The sequence below is a fragment of the Pinus tabuliformis genome, chromosome 7 (genome assembly GCF_031772625.1).
Source record: "Pinus tabuliformis cultivar Carrire ecotype Pingquan chromosome 7, CPIR1, whole genome shotgun sequence".
Taxonomy (NCBI): domain Eukaryota; kingdom Viridiplantae; phylum Streptophyta; class Pinopsida; order Pinales; family Pinaceae; genus Pinus; species Pinus tabuliformis.
The window spans coordinates 57,236,902-57,256,125 of NC_142293.1; the positions used below are offsets into that span (position 1 = coordinate 57,236,902).

General features: G+C 42.0%; 1 protein-coding gene across 1 annotated transcript; it reads right to left on the bottom strand.

Annotated features, from left to right (window-relative positions):
• Positions 1-14,297: 14,297 nt before the first annotated feature.
• LOC149245178 (uncharacterized) lies at positions 14,298-17,165 on the bottom strand. The gene is made up of 3 exons (XM_089437548.1): positions 16,109-17,165; positions 15,766-15,892; positions 14,298-15,582 (listed from the first exon to the last, which is right to left on the bottom strand). Exons 1-3 carry the CDS (start codon positions 17,163-17,165, stop codon positions 14,298-14,300), a joined length of 2,469 nt encoding a protein of 822 aa, XP_089293674.1.
• Between the last annotated feature and the right edge of the window lie 2,059 nt (positions 17,166-19,224).

Consider the following 19,224-nt stretch of genomic DNA (forward strand, 5'->3'; position numbering starts at 1 on the left):
TTGTTTAACCCATTATTACGGTCTTGGATCTCATTCATTTCATTCCACTTTATTCCTTTTCTCCTGTCGATGATGGGGGACTCATCATTGCCCTCCTTTGATGGGTAGCTTCCTGTCGACTTCAACTAATTATCCAGGAAGATGACTTAGAAACTCCCTTTCAGTACCTTAGAGCTTGCATGCCCTAATGGGAAGTTCTTCGCATCCGACGATGGGTCTTCATCATTGGCTTTCGATCAGGTGATTCCATGAATGTTCGACTTCAGCTTCATTATCACATTCATGGATTATATTGTTGTACCTTGAGAGCCATTGTCATTATTGGTGGTTTCTCTCATACCTGTTAACGATCCACATCATTGGCCAGTAATAAGGTGGTTTTATAGCATGTTCGACTTCAACACATTTATTCACATGTTAGGATTCGTACTTTGATCGGGTCGGGATGGAGCGCAATACCCTGAGTCTTGTCTGATATGATTCAGGTTTCATGGAGTTATATGTTATTCATGAGTGTACACATGTTTCTACTATACGGATGGTTGTGACCATACCGTGGGACTTTACATTTATGATGATCCTTTTGTATTGGATGGTTGCACCCATACCATGGATCTTTTCATATAGTATTCATCATCTAGATGGTTGCATCCATGTCATATATTCATGTCTTGATCTCATATATGTATATGTATATGTGTACTTGATTTTCAGGTCTCCTGACAGTGTGTGTCCTCATCCTTGCAAAAGCTCGTAAAGCATCTCAGCCATCACTCCTCATTCTGCCTTCATGCTTTAGAGGGTAACTGTTCCACAGTATTTTGTCACACCTCTTGCGCTTCCCTGTGACATACCCCAAAGTGCTCAAAACATGACCATTATGCAATGTACTCATTCATGTATGCATCTCAGATCCCTCCTACGACATTGATTGGAAAATGCCTTGAGCTTTCCCTGAATAAATAGCTCTAAAACCCCTAAATTGAGAATCATCACTCTTATAAGGCTTAAAAAAACGATGGTCATCTTGCATTGTACTTGACCAGCGATGTCATCACTTTGTTCCCTTGCATACCCGTGATGATCCCAAATAGGTAATTTTCCCAAAGAGGATGAGAAGCTTCGTGATCTAGAAGCTTCCAGAGCGACGAGCTAGAGGTTGTTTGGCATAGATGAGGTCGAATCCTCCAAACTTGGCCTCTTGGTCTTATCCCTATTGCTACCTCCTTGATATGAGGGTCTAATCCTATATTTGGAGAGGTTCTAACTCCCTTTCCCAGCCTATAAATTCATCCTCTCCCATTCCCAAATGGTTGGTCTATGTCTATTTGCACCCTTATGTTAAGATTGTGCCTAGAGGCTATTCATTTGACTTGGAGAAGGAGTGCTTGGAGACTTCTTGGCTTGGACTTGGATTACCTGTTATAGACATTTTTGTGCCTTACAGCATGGAGCATGAAATGTCAATAATCTGAGGGATCCAAAGTCCCTAAACATGTTGTTCCTACCCCTAGAGGAACAAGGTCAGCAAACCACAGCACTTCAGATCAGTTCTCCACTGAAAAACACTCAAAAACAGGTCAATTTTGGATCAAAGCAGCTGCTCCACTAAGCATCTACGCTGAATGTCAAAAGCTCTATGGTGTACCTGCGCTGCATAGCAAGTGCAACAAAGGCTACCTGCGCTGGGCGTACTTTGACATGTGGAGGAATCTTTTCTCAATGTGCCAGTGCCCAGGAAGCTTCCAAAATGACACTTGGATCAGAAGATTCGCCTAATGATGAGTAAAGAGGTTCTAAAACTCCAAGTGGAAGGTAGAAACTCCGAGTGGACTCAAGGACTGAAGAACAACTGGAGTTGAAGAGGACAACAAGTCACACATCAAGCTGACTTATCTTCACTCCAAAACTCTATATAAGGATCTCATCCCATGGGATCTAAAAGGCCGGAATTTTGTGCAAAGAATTGCTGTTGGTTTACAGTTGAGAGTATTGGGTGATTGCTTGAGGGAGGTGAAGAGGAGATTTCTTTCCGTCGGGAAGGTGATGCTGGATTGGACCTCTCACGGTTGTATCACCGCCTGAACCTTACTTCCTTATATTAATAAAGCATTTGAGGTTCTTCTATTCGCATGTGTTTCAATGGTGTATTGTCTTACTTGCGTATTTGATTTATGCCAATCCTTGAATCAATTATGAATGCATGCTTCTTGTAGTTTCCTTTTCTTGTCTTGTTCGCAGGATCTCGTGTAGCTGGGCCCGTGAGAAGACTCCGAGCTGGGAGCGAGCGGCAAATAGAGGAGATTGGATCGACCATTTGCGCAAGACATCGGTAAGTGGATGCCTTCCTTTCATCTCTTGCATGTCATAAAGAAGTAACTTTAGATAGCTTTGCTTCAGCTGTTGCTAAGGAACTATCACCCTTAGAGTGGGATAGGGTCATTCCGTGTTGGATACTTTTCCCCACAACAGACTGGCGACTCCACTGGGGACCGAACCCTCTTAGACTGCATTTAGGAGTTGTATCATACATCACGTGGTGATCCATAAAGGCAAACTGCTAAGCAAGATCAACCTAAAACGAACTGAATTTACATAACAACGCTTTGAAACATAACGAAACACAGTAGAGGTCTAGGTAGAGACGTGTTCCGGCGTCGTTAAACATAGTGACTGTCGATCTCTACGAAGGTGGGTGATTCCTCCTGAGGGACGATAGCACTAATACGGACTTGTGCTCCCGCGTACCATCGCGTATATTGGGAGACCCCTATAGGAACAAAGCCTTTATCCATAGGAAGCCATGTCGGCCGCCCTACTGATCGCGATGCAGTGAACACAGCATTCACGAAGATCGACCACTCGTACCGTAAAACATATTCTGTGGTTTCGCGAAAGGTTTGGCACACCCTCTGCCTAGAACTCCAGAGTAGTTTCTTTTGGCCTTTTTCAAACTCTATAACTGAAAAAGTGCATCCGAGCATTTGTCACTTCGGGCTCGTTAATACATCGAAGGAGACTAGAGTCATCTTTAGCTTTTTCTCGACTCTTAAAAAGTGAAAAAGCAAGTTGTGTCTAAAAGCGTCGTCATAATAAAATTCATTTTAAACGGAACATAATCACCTCCTATTCCTGCGTTGATCTTCGAAGTTAGTCTTTTGGCATCGTAAGTTCTTGTAGAATTGCTAATAAATCTTTTGGATAGACTAGATATGTCTGAACAACCGTCGACATCTAGGACTGTGTCGTCTGACACAGCAGCAGCAGAACCTCCTGCTGCTACTCCAACGATGTTCGCTGGTATACCATCTGTCCCGGCAAATTGTCAACTACAAGCCGGAGTCCAATCGGGGGCGACAATATGGTTAGTTCCTATTTCTTCATCCGGATTATCATCTGGTACTTCTTATGTTGAAACTCAACAAACTGATCCAATGTGTCTTCAAAGGCCAATTTACCCTTTAAGTACTGGATTTCCACCATATGGAGGGCAGTATGCTCTTTCATTGTTCCCTTCCGGAGAACAACCATATTGGAGTTTACAACAAGGTTCAGGTCAAACTGGAATTACATCCAGCGGTTGGGTACCAATACTGCCTCAACAACCAGGGGTTGTATATTCAATGCAACCAGTACACCCTATGTCGAATATTCCCACCACACCTGCTATGGTGAATGCGTCGCAAGTACAAGCGCTACCTGTTGTATGTCAACCCCAAGTTTCTTAGGTTGCAATACAACAGCCTCTTGGCTCAACGGCTCAATCACAATCTCAGGGTAGTGCCTCCTTATCTGGAGCGACTCAGGCTCAAACAAGTACTGTGACTCCTAATCTTGGTCAATCATCCAGTATTGGTCAACAGCAAATGTTCCAACAACCAGAGCTGTTTCAATCTCAACAACCGCCATTCCAGCAATCATATCAAGGACCTGAGCAACGAGTCTTTGTAAGTAATGGGCAACCATACTATAGTGGCTATGCCCATCAACCTTGTCAAAGTTGCCAGCATTATGCTGGTTTACAAAGACCCATTGCTCAGGCGATCCCATCTTATCCTGGGTATGCTTCGCCTAATCTGAACCAACAGTTGCCTTTTGTAGCAACTCTAGAATTACCAGATCTAAACCGGCTGACGAATGATCCAATTGCTTATGCCCCTTGGTGGCCAGCGATTCCGCATAAACTTCCGTCGGACATTCCTAAATTCAATGGAAATCTGGGTGAAGACCCGTCGAATCACGTCATGACTTTTCATCTGTGGTGTTCATCGAACACTCTAAACGATGATTCGATAAGACTTCGCCTCTTCCAGAGGACATTGACAGGTCCAGCGGCTAAATGGTACATTGAATTGCCAAGAGCCTCTTTCGACAATTTCAGCTCCTTAGCCATGACTTTCTTAACCCATTTTCAATTACCAATCAGGTATGAAACAGGAACCGAAATACTGACCAACTTCAAACAGACGACAGCTACTCACATATCCGATCATATACATGAGTGGCGTCGTCGTCGTAGGATGGTGAAAACATACGTTCCTGATCAGCTATTAGCTGAATGGTTTATAAAGTCGTTACTTCCGGCTATAACGGAAGATGTGGCCAAGGGAGGAGTCGTAACAGAGGAGCAAGTCATTGCTCACGCTCAATATTTAGACTTAGTATATACTCAGTCCGACACGCTCTACGACAAAATACCTGATGCCCCTAGACCTGAATTTTCAATTCCTCCCCCTCCTAAATCGAATACTGACTCTCACGCCAGTAATGGCGTGACTGGCAAACGCAAAATTTCCAGTCAAAATGCAAATGAGGAACTTTTTGCCTCAGAAGTAAATGCCATGTCGACTGACAAGGGCAAACAACTGAAGCAACCAGGGGGCAAGAAGAAAAAGAAAAGGAAAGGGAAACCCCCGACAGGGTGTCATATATGCGATGAGGATCATTGGACGAAAGATTGTCCACATATAGCTGAAGTTAAGAAACTCTTCAAGAGTTCAAAAACCCCAGCAGTATTGACTGATCCGTTTCCTAATCCAAGACAAAATCTGGTTGCTAATCAAAATGCTTCCCGATCTCAAGTGCTTATGTTGTCCACCTCAAAGCAACAGAATAATGCTTTGACAAGGAATAAAGATTACAGGAATCCAAAGCAGTTGAACAACAAGGCAAATAAACAACCTAGTAGTTCAACAACAACTTTGACCAAAGTCGTGCCACCCATCATTCCTGAACCAATGATAAAGTCGCCAAAGGGAGTAGTACATAAATCGAAATTTAATCCTCGTGCAAAAATAGCACAGAATTATAATATAGTAGAGGACCTGGCCCAATCGCCGTCCGCTATGTCGACACTTGAGGTACCACAAAATTGCCCCTCCCAAGAGCAAGCTTTACTATCAGCGATAAGTGGGATTGGCCCAATGGATTCCAATCTTGTGGCCTTTGATCATAAAGGATATGACCCTCAGTTACCAGCTCAACTAGCTTTCCTTATTCAAGTGAAAGCCCTCAACAAAACTGTTCATCGAACAATTATTGATGAGGGGGCATCTACATGTCTTATGTCGATGAGTTGCTGGAAAAATTTAGGCTCACCACCCTTGTCAAAATCGTCAACGACATTAAAAACATTTGATGGACGATCATACACTCCATACGGGATTTTAAGTAACTTGCAAGTTGAACTGGGGGGAAAAACAGTAGAAGTTGATGTGGAAGTAATCGACGGAAACCTCGATTACAACATCCTACTGGGAATGCCTTGGATATATGCTATGGCTGCAGTTGTGTCGACCTACTTCAGGAGGATTGTATTTCCTTTTCAAGGAAAAATTACAATCGTCGACCAACAAACATTTCTCCCCAACAGTTCTCAAGTTACGGGAAGCAGCACAATGATCCATGAAAGTAATCAATCGCTCCAAAATATTGGAGTAGGTCTCCTAAAAGACCCTGCCTTAATGGGTACTTTTGCCCTACCGCCGGTGGGTAATCTGGCGGCAGTAGCCACAGTGGAAACCTACAATATGAAATCTTCTATATCCAACGGATTCGGAAGATTCCTAAATATTTTGTCAGCATGGATCATCGCCCTAATGGAAATAATGTAAATACAGTGGGCTCCGAGGACGGTTCTTATCTCGTGTCAACCTCGTTAAAAAATGAAACAAGGAGTCATGAGGATAGTTCTTTTACAGTGTCAACCTCATTAAAAAATGAAACAAATCCCCTTTTCAAAATTCAAAGGTAAACCTTCATTCCAACCACCAAGTTGAATGCAATGAAGCTTGGGGGGCACCCTCCTTTGACATGCGTTATTATGATGCTGGGGACATGCAAAAGAATGAGCAGTTTTGGAAAAGTTCATGCTCGTTAAAAAATAAACGCAAAAATGAGCAGTTTTGGCAAAGTTCATGCTCGTTAAAAAATAAACGCAAAAACGAGCAGTTTTGGCAAAGTTCATGCTCGTTAAAAAATAAACGCAAAACCGAGAAGTTTTAGCGCATAGTTCATGCTCGTTAAAAAATAAACATAACTTGTGAGCAAGCTTCTCCCAGAGTTCAAGCTCATCCAGAAAAATTGAACTGGTAAATAACCATTTGAGACCGTAAATTCATCAGCCATAAAAGCCTTGGTCGTGTTTGTGCGCCGTCACCTCCACTTTTCATTTGGCCGATCATTCACATCCACTTGATTGTTTACCTATTTTGAGGAACAGCTGCGAAGAGTGATTTCACCTAGCCATCCTTATGACACTGCCATGATTGGAAAATTCCAACCTGCACCTGGAATCTGCTGCTATCCCTGTTTATCACTCGTTCCTCAAAATACGAGTCTTCTTTGAGCTCTTTTCACTGACTCGTAAAATATGAAAAGTTTGCCGAGTTTTGGCCTTCCAGCTCGTTAAAAGGACCGGAAGAGTTATCCCTCCTCTAGATTTTAATCTTTTTGGACCTGAGGGATTATTGCACAAAAAGATCGAGCGCTTGTCTAGTTCGGCTCGATAAAGATATCGAACATTCATCCCTTCTGTATTGTTTTATACTTTTTCAGACTTAAGGGATTAGATGACGAAAAAGGACCCCTGGAGTCCACTTTATGTACCCTTTTCAGACTCTCTAAAGATGAAAAGGACCGAGTTATCTTTGTCGCTGGGCTCGTTAAAAATATTAGATAGCGACAAACTTGTCTTTAGACGAGAACGAGTTTCCCTATCGTTAAGCTCGTTAAAACATAGCGATGGGCTTGCCCGAAGGGCAGGTTATAGAACAAGCATATGTTATCCTCCTCAAGCTTGACAAAAATAAAGAGGTACTGGTCAGAAATGACTGGGGAAAAATTGGGAAGAACCTCAAAGCTTAATGGTAGTAAGTCGCTCTTGAACATGACACTTTTGCCTCCGTAAATATCGCGTTGGGTTATTATCATTCACCGGTCCCTTCACCATGGTCTCGCCATACCATCCATACATGGGGTAATGCTACCGATCCATCACATCAGTGTCGTTATATGTTCAGGAGATGTCATTCAGAAAGTGTCAACCGGGTCCCATCCACTACCATACATCATCTTTCGTCCTTCCATGACCGCCACCCTGAATCATATTTCACAGATCGTTTTCACCATCATCACTAGCTCCGTTCCGTGTCACTGATATGGGATTCATTAAGGCCCTCCTTTGACGGATCACTTCTTGTCGACATCAACTCACTATCCAAGAAGTTGATCTAGGAACACCCCCTCAGTACTTTGAAGCTTGCATGCCTCAATGGCAAGTTTCTCACTTCCGGCGATAGGTATACATTAATGACCTTCGACCGGGAGACTTTGCGTGGTGTTCGACGTTAGATCCTATATTCACGCCACGTGAATTGTGCTGCAGTACCTTGAGGGTCATCATCATTATCGGTGATTCCTCTCGCACTTTTTAACAGTTTACATTATTGACTGGTAATCAAGCGATGTCTTTCCATGTTCGACTTCAAGAAATTCTCACATGGATCGACTTGTACTAGAGTGAAGATCGGACAAGTTTGAAGACCCCGGATCTAGTTTTATCCATCCGAGCTGCGATATATATTCAGGAGATAAAAACATAGACATGTGCAGCAGATGATCATCCTACTAAAAGGATGATAATTAAAAGCAGAGAATTATCAGTCTATTATCAGACGATCGTCTGTTTATGTACAACAAATGTATTTATAAAGCTGAGCATGGGAAATGCCCGCATCAGCTAGATCATGAAAAGAAAGTATGAAAAGATAATGTATTGTATTGTATTTTGTTACAGGTCACCTCTCGACGATTGAATGAACTTCGGATCCTCCTAATAAAGCATTTCACCCGATAAACGACCTCATACTTTAGGGGGCAACTGTTATAGACATTTTTGTGCCTTACAGCATGGAGCATGAAATGTCAATAATCTGAGGGATCCAAAGTCCCTAAACATGTTGTTCCTACCCCTAGAGGAACAAGGTCAGCAAACCACAGCACTTCAGATCAGTTCTCCACTGAAAAACACTCAAAAACAGGTCAATTTTGGATCAAAGCAGCTGATCCACTAAGCATCTGCGCTGAATGTCAAAAGCTCTATGGTGTACATGCGCTGCATAGCAAGTGCAACAAAGGCTACCTGCGCTGGGCGTACTTTGACATGTGGAGGAATCTTTTCTCAATGTGCCAGTGCCCAGGAAGCTTCCAAAATGACACTTGGATCAGAAGATTCGCCTAATGATGAGTAAAGAGGTTCTAAAACTCCAAGTGGAAGGTAGAAACTCCGAGTGGACTCAAGGACTGAAGAACAACTGGAGTTGAAGAGGACAACAAGTCACACATCAAGCTGACTTATCTTCACTCCAAAACTCTATATAAGGATCTCATCCCATGGGATCTAGAAGGCAGGAATTTTGTGCAAAGAATTGCTGTTGGTTTACAGTTGAGAGTATTGGGTGATTGCTTGAGGGAGGTGAAGAGGAGATTTCTTTCCGTCGGGAAGGTGATGCTGGATTGGACCTCTCACGGTTGTATCACCGCTTGAACCTTACTTCCTTATATTAATAAAGCATTTGAGGTTCTTCTATTCGCATGTGTTTCAATGGTGTATTGTCTTACTTGCGTATTTGATTTATGCTAATCCTTGAATCAATTATGAATGCATGCTTCTTGTAGTTTCCTTTTCTTGTCTTGTTCGCAGGATCTCGTGTAGCTGGGCCCGTGAGAAGACTCGGAGCTGGGAGCGAGCGGCAAATAGAGGAGATTGGATCGACCATTTGCGCAAGACATCGGTAAGTGGATCCCTTCCTTTCATCTCTTGCATGTCATAAAGAAGTAACTTTAGATAGCTTTGCTTCAGCTGTTGCTAAGGAACTATCACCCTTAGAGTGGGATAGGGTCATTCCGTGTTGGATACTTTTCCCCACAACATTACCATACAAGGAAATCCTATCAACATCAAGGCTTTGGTTGTAAGCTTCCCTTTATTTTCTAATAGTACACAACTATTGGTTCATCTTCCCAAAATTCATATGTTCATATATCATTTATCTTGACATTCCTTGATCAGTTAAGCAGGTTGCTATTTGATTTGCTATTCGTTTTGGATTTCCTTGTTGTGTCTTGATCACTTGTGCAGGTACATAAACACTGAGAGAAGTAGGAACAAGTCCGTGATACAAGTGGTTCAGGGTCCTGAACAAAGGATATCGGAATAACATTAGAACGAGGTATGCCATCTCTTTCGTTCTTATTTTCAATTGTAATCTAGGAAGATGTCTAGTTGATTGTCACTTCAGTTGCTAGACTCGCTCATTGGGTGAGAGGGATCGTCTGTGTCCACAGACAGGATTAACCTTGACAACACTTCTTTGCATGATATTTTTTTCATGCTTTCCCTTGTTTTCAATATGAATTTCTTTCACACTAGCTTCATCTAGATTAGTGGGATAAAAAAACAAAATGAGTGAAGAAGATAACTATGTAAAGTGCCAATGTATTTCATCAAATTTTTTGGTGAGTCTAAAGGAAAATTTAATGCCAATGCCTTCTTTCTAAAATCTTTTGTAAAACTTTAGATATTCCAACCTTTACCCTGCCTTAAGTTTTTCGACTCCATCATGGATTTTTTCTTGTAACCCAATGGGTAAAATTTTCCTCTTAATGCAGAAATAAAATCAAACCATGATGAAAGGAGTTTGCCAGTATGCTTACTACTTTTTTGAATTTTTGTCTCCCACCATACTTTAGTTGCGTATCCCAACCAAAGAGATGCCAACTAGATATTTTCTTTTGTTGATTTTCTTCGTGCAATTAGGGTCAGCACAATATTTAGGAAATTCTGATAATTACTTTTAATGTAGATCTTCTTTTACTTTATTCCAATATATCCTTCAACAATTATACTTAAAAAATCCATCCATAAATAACAGTGTGTTAGGTCCCTATAATACTAGTGTATTCCCCTATTATTATTGTCATTGTAGCCCCTTACTATTATTGTTGTGCCCTTACATTATTATTGTAATATCGGTGTTGATTATATTGTGACCCCTTAGACTCATATATATAGAAAGGAGGTTTTGTCATTTGAATCATCCAAGAATTATTCATTTGTGTAATTTAAAGGAGGCTTCCCCCTCTAAGAGGCTAATTTTGAATTTGTTGATCTATCTCTTATTCTATTTTGTGAGTTGGTTGCATAACATTTGGTAACAAAGCTTTGGATTCTAGGGTTTCACTACTTCAAACAAGTCATCGTGGAATTTTTGCTATAAGATTTTTTATATGAAGCTTAAGAAGCTTAAATTAAAACCTGATTGAGCCGAAATCTTGGTGAACCTCTTGTAAAAATTTTAGATCTTTTCTCGCTATATTTTCGGGGATATGATCCAAGGAAGTTACATTTTGTACAGACTCCATAATTCGATCTCAAACAAGTGACCTTGGGAAAATCGTCATAAGTGTTTCTCTGAGCATTAGATTCAAATTTCATAAAATGTTAGTTGGGTATCGTTTTCAAGGCCGAAGGTCGAAACTGTGACACATGGTACTTTGAACAAGTTTACTCTACTGAACCAATATATAATCAGGTCATTGTGGGAGATTGGGCATAACTCTTTCTTGGAGAATCCAATCTCGATCAGACTTGTGGGGTTGGAAAGAGGACTCAGAGGGATACCATAGGACACAATTTTAGACCCTGGAGATCTAAAATTACATAGATACATCAGACTCGATATCAATCTCCTACAAAGTAAAAAAAAAAAATATTTGTAGTTTTTATTTTTAATTTGCATAAGTTTTGTTTGAGAAAGTATTTGAAGTGACTCAAAGGGCATTGTGAAGCATAATTATCATTAATTGAGGACCTGAAGAAAGAAAATGGAAACACATAGTAAGAAACTCGAAATATCTACTATGACACATGAAGAAGAGGAAGAAATGCAACATGATATATCAAAATTACGAGACCAAGTGCAACAAATTTCGCTCTCACAAAAAGTAACCGAAGCTAAGATGGATGGTTTGAAGAATGACATAAATGGTATAGAAGAAAAATTGAAGGGCAACATTGAAGATTTGAAGAAACACATGGTAGGTTTGACAAAAATAAATTGGACGCACTTACCTCCTTTAATTAGTTATGAAGATAAATTTCGAAAGTATCTGGTCAGAAGATAGTTTGATTGTCAAAGGAGAAGTTTATGGACAACGCAATTGAAACAATTAGGATTTTCTATTAATAATTATTTTAATTTGGAAAAGTTGTTACAACTTTGTCCCAACCTTGGAAATTGTTATCAAATAGTTAATGTGTATTCTAAAATTAGATCACATGAAAATTTAGAGATTCTAATGATGATATTATCATTGCAATATGAAATTATAAAGAGGTGTACTCTTTACCAGCACGAGATAGACATATAGAAATAGATAGACAATGATAGAGGGAGAGAACACCAACATTGTAATATTTTATGTTTCATTAATGCAGTATCAATCATTGGTGGTGCCATACCTTTCTATTGACTATCTTGTGTGTTGTGTAGTGTACCAACCCCTGCTAGGAAGGAAGCCCCCTCCTTCTTAGCCGGGATTACTAGTTAGGAAGGTAATGTAATTGTTTGATTTATTTCCTCTAAGTAATAATTCATGTGTGATTGTTGTTACTATTATTATTACTAGTTCTAATTCTTTAATGATTGCAAAATTCTAACCTCTATATTGTGTAACAACATAGGTCTCGGACCGGTACCTTTATTAGTGTGAAAGTTATTTAATTCCTATTATGGTTTGATGGTGTTTTCATTTCATTTGAATGTATGTTTCTACATTTTTTGATAGAAGGGTTTCCAGGAGTGCTCTTTTTTTTTTAATAAGAGTGACAGAGTGATATATTGGTTGTATTCTACATTGTGTGTTTATTTCTTGAGATTGTGAGAAAATTTTGAGAGTGTAACAATTAGAGTGTTGAGTTGTTGAGAGTGTGATTACAATGATTGAGTTTGAGATTAATTATCACTAGTCATCGTTTTCCCTTGCATATATTTTTTGTAATAGCCTTGCAATAATAAAACCTACCTGGATTGACAATTAATGTGAAGAGTTGGAACTATAGCTCTAAATTAAAAGGACAGCTTTTCTTTTTTCCAAAGGAAAAAAACGAAACTTTTTATTGAGTTTATAAAAAGTTTACACTGCAAATGCCGGAGCATCACTTGTCATCCAGAGTGACTATCATAGCTGATTAACAAAAATTACTGCCTTATGCCAGAGCATATTTCTTTAAGGTGCTGGGACTGTCTTTGAATTTCCCTGCATTAAAATCCTTTACGACTGAAAACTGAAACTGCAACAATGCACTTATCAAAAAGAATGCCTTCAGAAACGTGTCTCCACAGCGCAGAGGAAAAAGCGATCCGCCACCATAGCCGAGAGATAATAAAATCCGAACAACCGGAGCTGTAGAAATTTTAAAATGTATATGAGAAAAAGAAACAAAAGTTTCTGCCACAGAATCAGAGGAATTGGTTATAAGGCAGTTGATCCGACCTTCTGATTTCGCCTTGCTCATCTTCTTCTATTTTCCAGCTGCCTAAAATCTGCTGAAGACCGTCTTTAGAGAGTTTATCCACTGTGTCATTCCTTTCCCTGTAAATATGACATAGTGAGAAACTGTTAAAAAAAGATTTAAGTCTCTGTATTTCTCCCAAGATTTGTTTTAAGACCTGATTTCTGCATGAACTTTGACCATTTACCCATCTGATCACATTTTGGGAATCACCGAAAATTTGAATTGTGAGGGTGTGCCTTTGGATGAGCCAGCATATGAGGAGTTTTAGAGCAAGCAGTTCTGCAAGATTATTTGAGCTTGTTCCTAGTCCCACAGAGGCTTTAAGAATGTGCAATGGAGTTTCTTGGATGACTAGGCCTGCTCCTGCTATATTGTTTTGGGATGCCCCGTCGAAAAAAGCCCGTGGGATTCCTTCAGCTAACTGCACTTCTGGAACATTCCTTTGGGAGTGGACTACCTTAGGTTCGGGAATACTGGAAAAGATGGCAGTACTCTGAGTGGCTATGATGACTACGGGGTTTCCTTGTCCTGGAAGATGCTCTTGTTCCTAGCAATCCAAACTCCCCAGCTGATGATTAGAGGAAGGTTGCGCATGTTCCCATGGGGATGTGAGTGCCACCACTTCTGCCAAGCTTCTTGCACACTGTTACCTTCCCATTCGGGTTTTTTTTTCCAGAAGATTTCCTGCCTCGCTCCATATCTTAAGAGTTTCTGGGCACTTTAGAAAAAGATGCGTTATGGATTCTACTTCTGATTTGCATAAGGTGCATCTCCCAGGCCCGTGCATGAATCTGGTCTGCAGAATGTCCCAAGTAGGAATTTTACTTCTTAAAATGCACCAGAACAGAATTTTTGACTTTAGAGGGCTCTTGAGTTTCCATAGCTGTTTCGACCACCATTCCGGCTCTCCCCATCCTTTCCTTGTCATAAGGAAGTTATAGCCGTTCTTTGGAGCATAATACCCAGAGTCTGCATGAGCCCAAATTAATTCATCCTGTCTGTCACTCAGCCTAACATTAGATCTGAAGAGTTCCTGGGTATAAACTCTCCATTCGTTCCACCATCTTTGCTCCAACTCCAAGTCTTCTCCATTCTTCCAGGCTTGGGCCCAGATGGATGAGTAGCCTGGTTTCTCCACTTGGCTTAGAAAAAGGAGACCTTTATCTTCTAACTGCTGAATCAGGCCAGGGGAGAGAGCATAGTCTCCATTGCAGCCAACCTAGGGATCCTTCCCGATCTTGACCTTTTCACCATTCCCAATCTTCCAAGCTAGTCCTTGCTCGATCACCTTAAAGGAGTCCAATGTAGCTTTCCATATGGCAGAAGTATTCTTTTGGATCTTGACTGGGTTCCTGATCCATTCTTCCAGAGGGGTTGGATCTATGTATTTCCTTTTAACCGTTCTTGTCCAGAGGTTTTCCATCTTAATAAGACGCCACCCGGATTTGGCTGCCAATGAAAGTCTGAAGTCAGGCAGGCTTTTTATCCCCCAGCCTCCCCATTCTTTTGGTCTCGCCACTTTCTCCCAGGCTACCCATGGGAGAACCATGTTTTCTTTTGAACCTGCCCACAGAAATCTGCTGCAAATTTTCCTGATTTTCTCCAAAACTCCTTTTGGAACCCATGTTAAAGCTGCCCAGTAGACTGGGATGGCTAATAACACAGATTTTATGAGGGTCAATCTCCCTGCTCTGGATAGCCATTTGAAACTCCAGTGGCTGATTCTTGCTTCGATCTTTGCAATTAGCCAAGACCAGTCCTCTTTCCTGTAATCATTTGGCTTCAACCAGAATCCCAAGTACTTAAACGGGGCAGCCATATTGCACATTTCATATGGGAAAAAAGAGCTGAACTGTTCCTTTTCTTGTCTGGTTAGTCCTTCCTCAATGATTTGGGATTTCCTGGGGTTGATCTGCATTCCAGTAGCTTTCAAAAAGAGTTCAAAAATGGTTTTTAGCTCCTTAAGTTCATTTGAGGAACCATTAGTAAAGACCAGAATATCATCTACGAAGAGAAGATGAGATATGAACAAATTTACCGCTGCCTCTATACCTTTTATCTTACCTTCTCTTTTGCTTTTTTGAATCAGCTGGCTTAGCCCTTCAGCCACTAATAGGAATAACAAAGGGGACAGAGGGCAGCCTTGCCTCAGTCCTCTCTGTCCTTTGAAAAAAGGGGTGGCAGCTCCATTGATGAGGATAGCGTAGCTTACATCTGTGACACACCCCATGATCCATCTGATGAAGTCCACTTTGAAACCAAGATGCGTTAGAAGCAGACGGATGTATATCCAGTTTATCCTGTCGTAGGCTTTTGATAAGTCAATTTTGATTACTGCTCCCTTCTTATTTTTCACCTTAACACTATGAAGGACTTCCTGTGCCACACCAATTGCTTCATGGATTTGTCTTCCATTTAGGAACCCAAATTGTTCAGGTGAGATATGTCTTGAAAGAATTGGTTTGATCCTGAGAGCTATCACTTTTGCAATTATTTTATAAATACTGTTGCATAAGGAGATAGGTCTGAAATCCTCGAAGGATTCCGGAGCTTCCTTTTTTGGGATGAGAGCTATGAAGGTTGCATTGAAGGGGCTGTAAATTTCTCCTTTCGTTCTTGACTCCTCTACAACTTCTGTGATTTCTTCTCCTATCTGATCAAAGAAGTGTAGAAATAGCTCTACTGACCAGCCATCCGGTCCGGGACTTTTCTCTTTTGCCATAGATTTGATAACACTCTCCACTTCCTCCTTCGTGACTGGGTCCATTAGATGATCCGCTTCTTCCTCCTCCACATATCTGTGGAAACACTGAGCTGTTTGGATGACTTCCGCAATGGTGATCTCACCATTGTTTTTGAATAAAGATTGGAAGTGATTCACTCCAAGGGATGAAAGAGCTTCAAAAGTCTTAGCCTCCCTTCCTTCTTCGTTCTTGAGGTGCCAAATAGTATTGGCACTCTTCCTCCCTTTTGCATAGTTATGGAAGAAGCTTGTGTTCTCATCCCCTGCTTTGAGCCAAATTGCCCTACTCTTAAGTCTCCATTCTTCCTCCTTTGCCAGCAAGATTTGATTCTTGCGCTTCTCCAGGGCTACGATTTTCTCCTTAGATTCTTGCGATGCATAGCCATCTGCCTCTATGCTTTCCAGCTTTTGGAGTTCCTCATTAATCCTTGATAAGTCCTCATTCTGCTTTGATTTTCTGTCCTTTGCCCATATGATTGTTGCCTTTTTTAGTCTTTTGAGATTTTCCATGAATAACAATCCTTTATTCTCTTGAGGTCCTCTGGCAGGATGTATCCAAATTTCTTTGAAAAGTTTATTGTAGGATTCGTCTTGAAGCCAGGAGGCGTTGAATTTGAAAGGGGCAGGGGGTTTAGGGGGAACTTTGGAGAGCTCAAGATATATCGGGAAATGATCCGAAGGACCCCCTTCTTCTACCCATTGTCTGAATAAAGGAATCGCAGCAGATAGAGCCTCATTGATTAAGAAGCGGTCTAATCTCTTCGCCACCCTAGCTTCTCCGACTCTTCTGTTCCTCCATGTTGGTTTCAGCTTGATGAGGTTTGCTTCTATGAGGTTATTGGAAGCTAAAAGATTCAGAAAGAAATCAGATTGCGGGTCCTCTCTAGCTGCTGGGCCCCAGGCTTCCGCTCTTCCCAAAGAGAAATTCAGATCTCCTCCCAACACCATGTAATTATTTTTAACAAGCGAGGACTCCATCAAATTGTTCCAGAAGGGAATCCTTCCTTGACATGGCCCGTAGACATTCAGAATAGTTAAAGGAAATTCGAAATCAGAAGACTGACACTCTATTCCCATCACCTGCTTCATTCCCCATTGATTCCAGATCTTAATTTTACCTTCTCTGAAACCTACAGCCAAACCTCCTGAGTGACCATCAGCATCCGTGGCTGTAAATCTCCAGCCTGGAAGAAGGGCATTTAGCGAAGATTCAATATCCTCTCCTTTCCCCAGAGTCTCCTGAAGAAGGAGAATATCCGCCTTAGAGTTCACAACTATCTCCCTAAGAGCCAGTTTTTTGGGTTTGCTGGCTAAACCCCTACAGTTCCATGAGATTATGATCATTTTAAGGCAGAAACGGGGCTTTGCACTGCTCTAAGTTCCCCTGTAATAGATTGTTGCTTCCCATCTGCCACATCAAAAATAGCCCGAACTTGGGCCACAGAGAGCTTGGATTTCCTACCCCTTTTTTTCCCCGGCTGGCTCTGGGATGAGGAGGGATCGATGCCCCCCACAGAAGACATAGAGGCAGGTTTGTGAACCGAGGATCGGAGGTTATAGGGGCATAGGGGTTGCTGGGCCTGAGATGAGGGGTCAAGGCAACACCCGTCACAATTCGAATCAAGGGAGGGAATAGCGGCTGATAAGGTTCCAACACAATTTTCCAAATTGTCAATGACCATCTTAAAATTTTTGGCATTAATTCCAGGGGGGGAAGAATTAATGTGCAAATCATCAGCTAAGCCTTCGTCCATGCATACATCTTTGTTTTCAATGTTAGGGAGAGGAGAGTGGATTATATTCAATTTCCTATCCTTTGGATCCTCGGCTGGATATGAGGTTGAGCTCGGGGGAATCTCATCTGCGACCTCTTTTGTTTCCTTTAAGCCCGGTCCGTCTTCTGACGAAACCTTCGAAGGTGCCTGAAAGACTGCTCTCTGAACCTGGCTCCCCTGCTGCGGTTCTACATCCATAGATTCGACTTCCTGAGCGACTGTTATCTCCTTGTTTTCCTGTGCCTGGGGGCGCCTGTAGTTCTTTTCCGGCCTCTCCCTCATTCTCTGGAACCTCCTCCATCGTCTTCCTAAGGGACATTCCTTGGCCAAGTGCCCGTATTCGTGGCATCTGTGGCAACGGAATGGCAAGTATTCATAATCCAGTATTTGTTCAAATACGTATTCCTTGTATTGCAGAATGATCTTCTCTGCCAATCCTCCACTTGGATTAAGGCTTACCAAGATCCGAGCCATTGCCCTGTTGTGTGTTTCCAGGAATGACATGTCCGCCTCCAGGTAGGTACCCAACCTATCCCCGATCGCCTTAAAAACCGATTCTACCCAGAGGAACGAAGGCAACCCAGGCGCTCTTACCCACACTGGGAAAACATCAGCTTTTTCATGGTCTGCATCGAACATGGGGCTCCATTTCTTGAACAGCACCGGAATGTTCCTCAGTGACCAGTTCCTCTTCAGTACCCATTCTGCTGCCTCTTTGTTTTCGAAACGGACCGAGAACCATCCTTTAGCTAATGACGTAGCCCTGAAGTCTCTGATTAGGTCTGATTGCCAGATCTGCTTCCCCCATGATTGGATGTAGTCGGATGAGTATTTCTTCCCTCTTACCCTGCCAACCAGGGTGCTTTCGGTGACCTCCAGCACTTCTTCGATTTGAACGTCCATTCCCAACACCAGATTTCCTTCTACCCCTTGGGATTTGATCAGTCTCTGTTTTTTCCTTTGCCCTTCTGTGGCTTTTGTTCCTCTGGATGCATCTCTTATGTCTTCACTCTCCTGCTGCCCTCTGAGAGAGCTAGGGCCTGAGATCTGGGGTATAGGGCTTACCTCCGGGCAGATCTCCTTCAAGGAATTTTGAGGAAGGTTTAAAGACTCGAGAAAGGATTGATTGATTACCTGAACCCCCTGGTTTGATCGCCTGTCTTCCTCTCTAGATTCCTGGTGTTCTGCGAAGCCCTGATCCGGCCACCCATTCTCCTTTGGGCTGATTCTGCTTTTAGCAATTGCAACCCTTGTGATGGCTGCAGATCTTTCCTCTATTCCTACAGGGCTTTGCCCTAGTTTTGCTCCAAGGTTAACAATGGCTTCCAGGCCGCCGGAGGGAATCGGTCCTGCAAACCCCAAATTCCCTTTGCTTCCGAAATGAGGCTTAATCGGGCTTGTCTGATGGTTTTCCTTGCTCGATCCTTGAATCTGGTGCTGTAGCTTTCCCCCCTGTTGCACAGCTGCTGTCCCTTGCAGTTCCTTGGCCGTATTAGAAAGAGTAAGAATCGATCTTTCAAGTTCCAGACGGAACGGATGAGAGGCGAGGGCTTCCATCGATCCGAAATAACGCTCCACGTTCTGAGGCGTTGGATCTTTCCCCCAGACAGAGAGAATATCCTCCATAG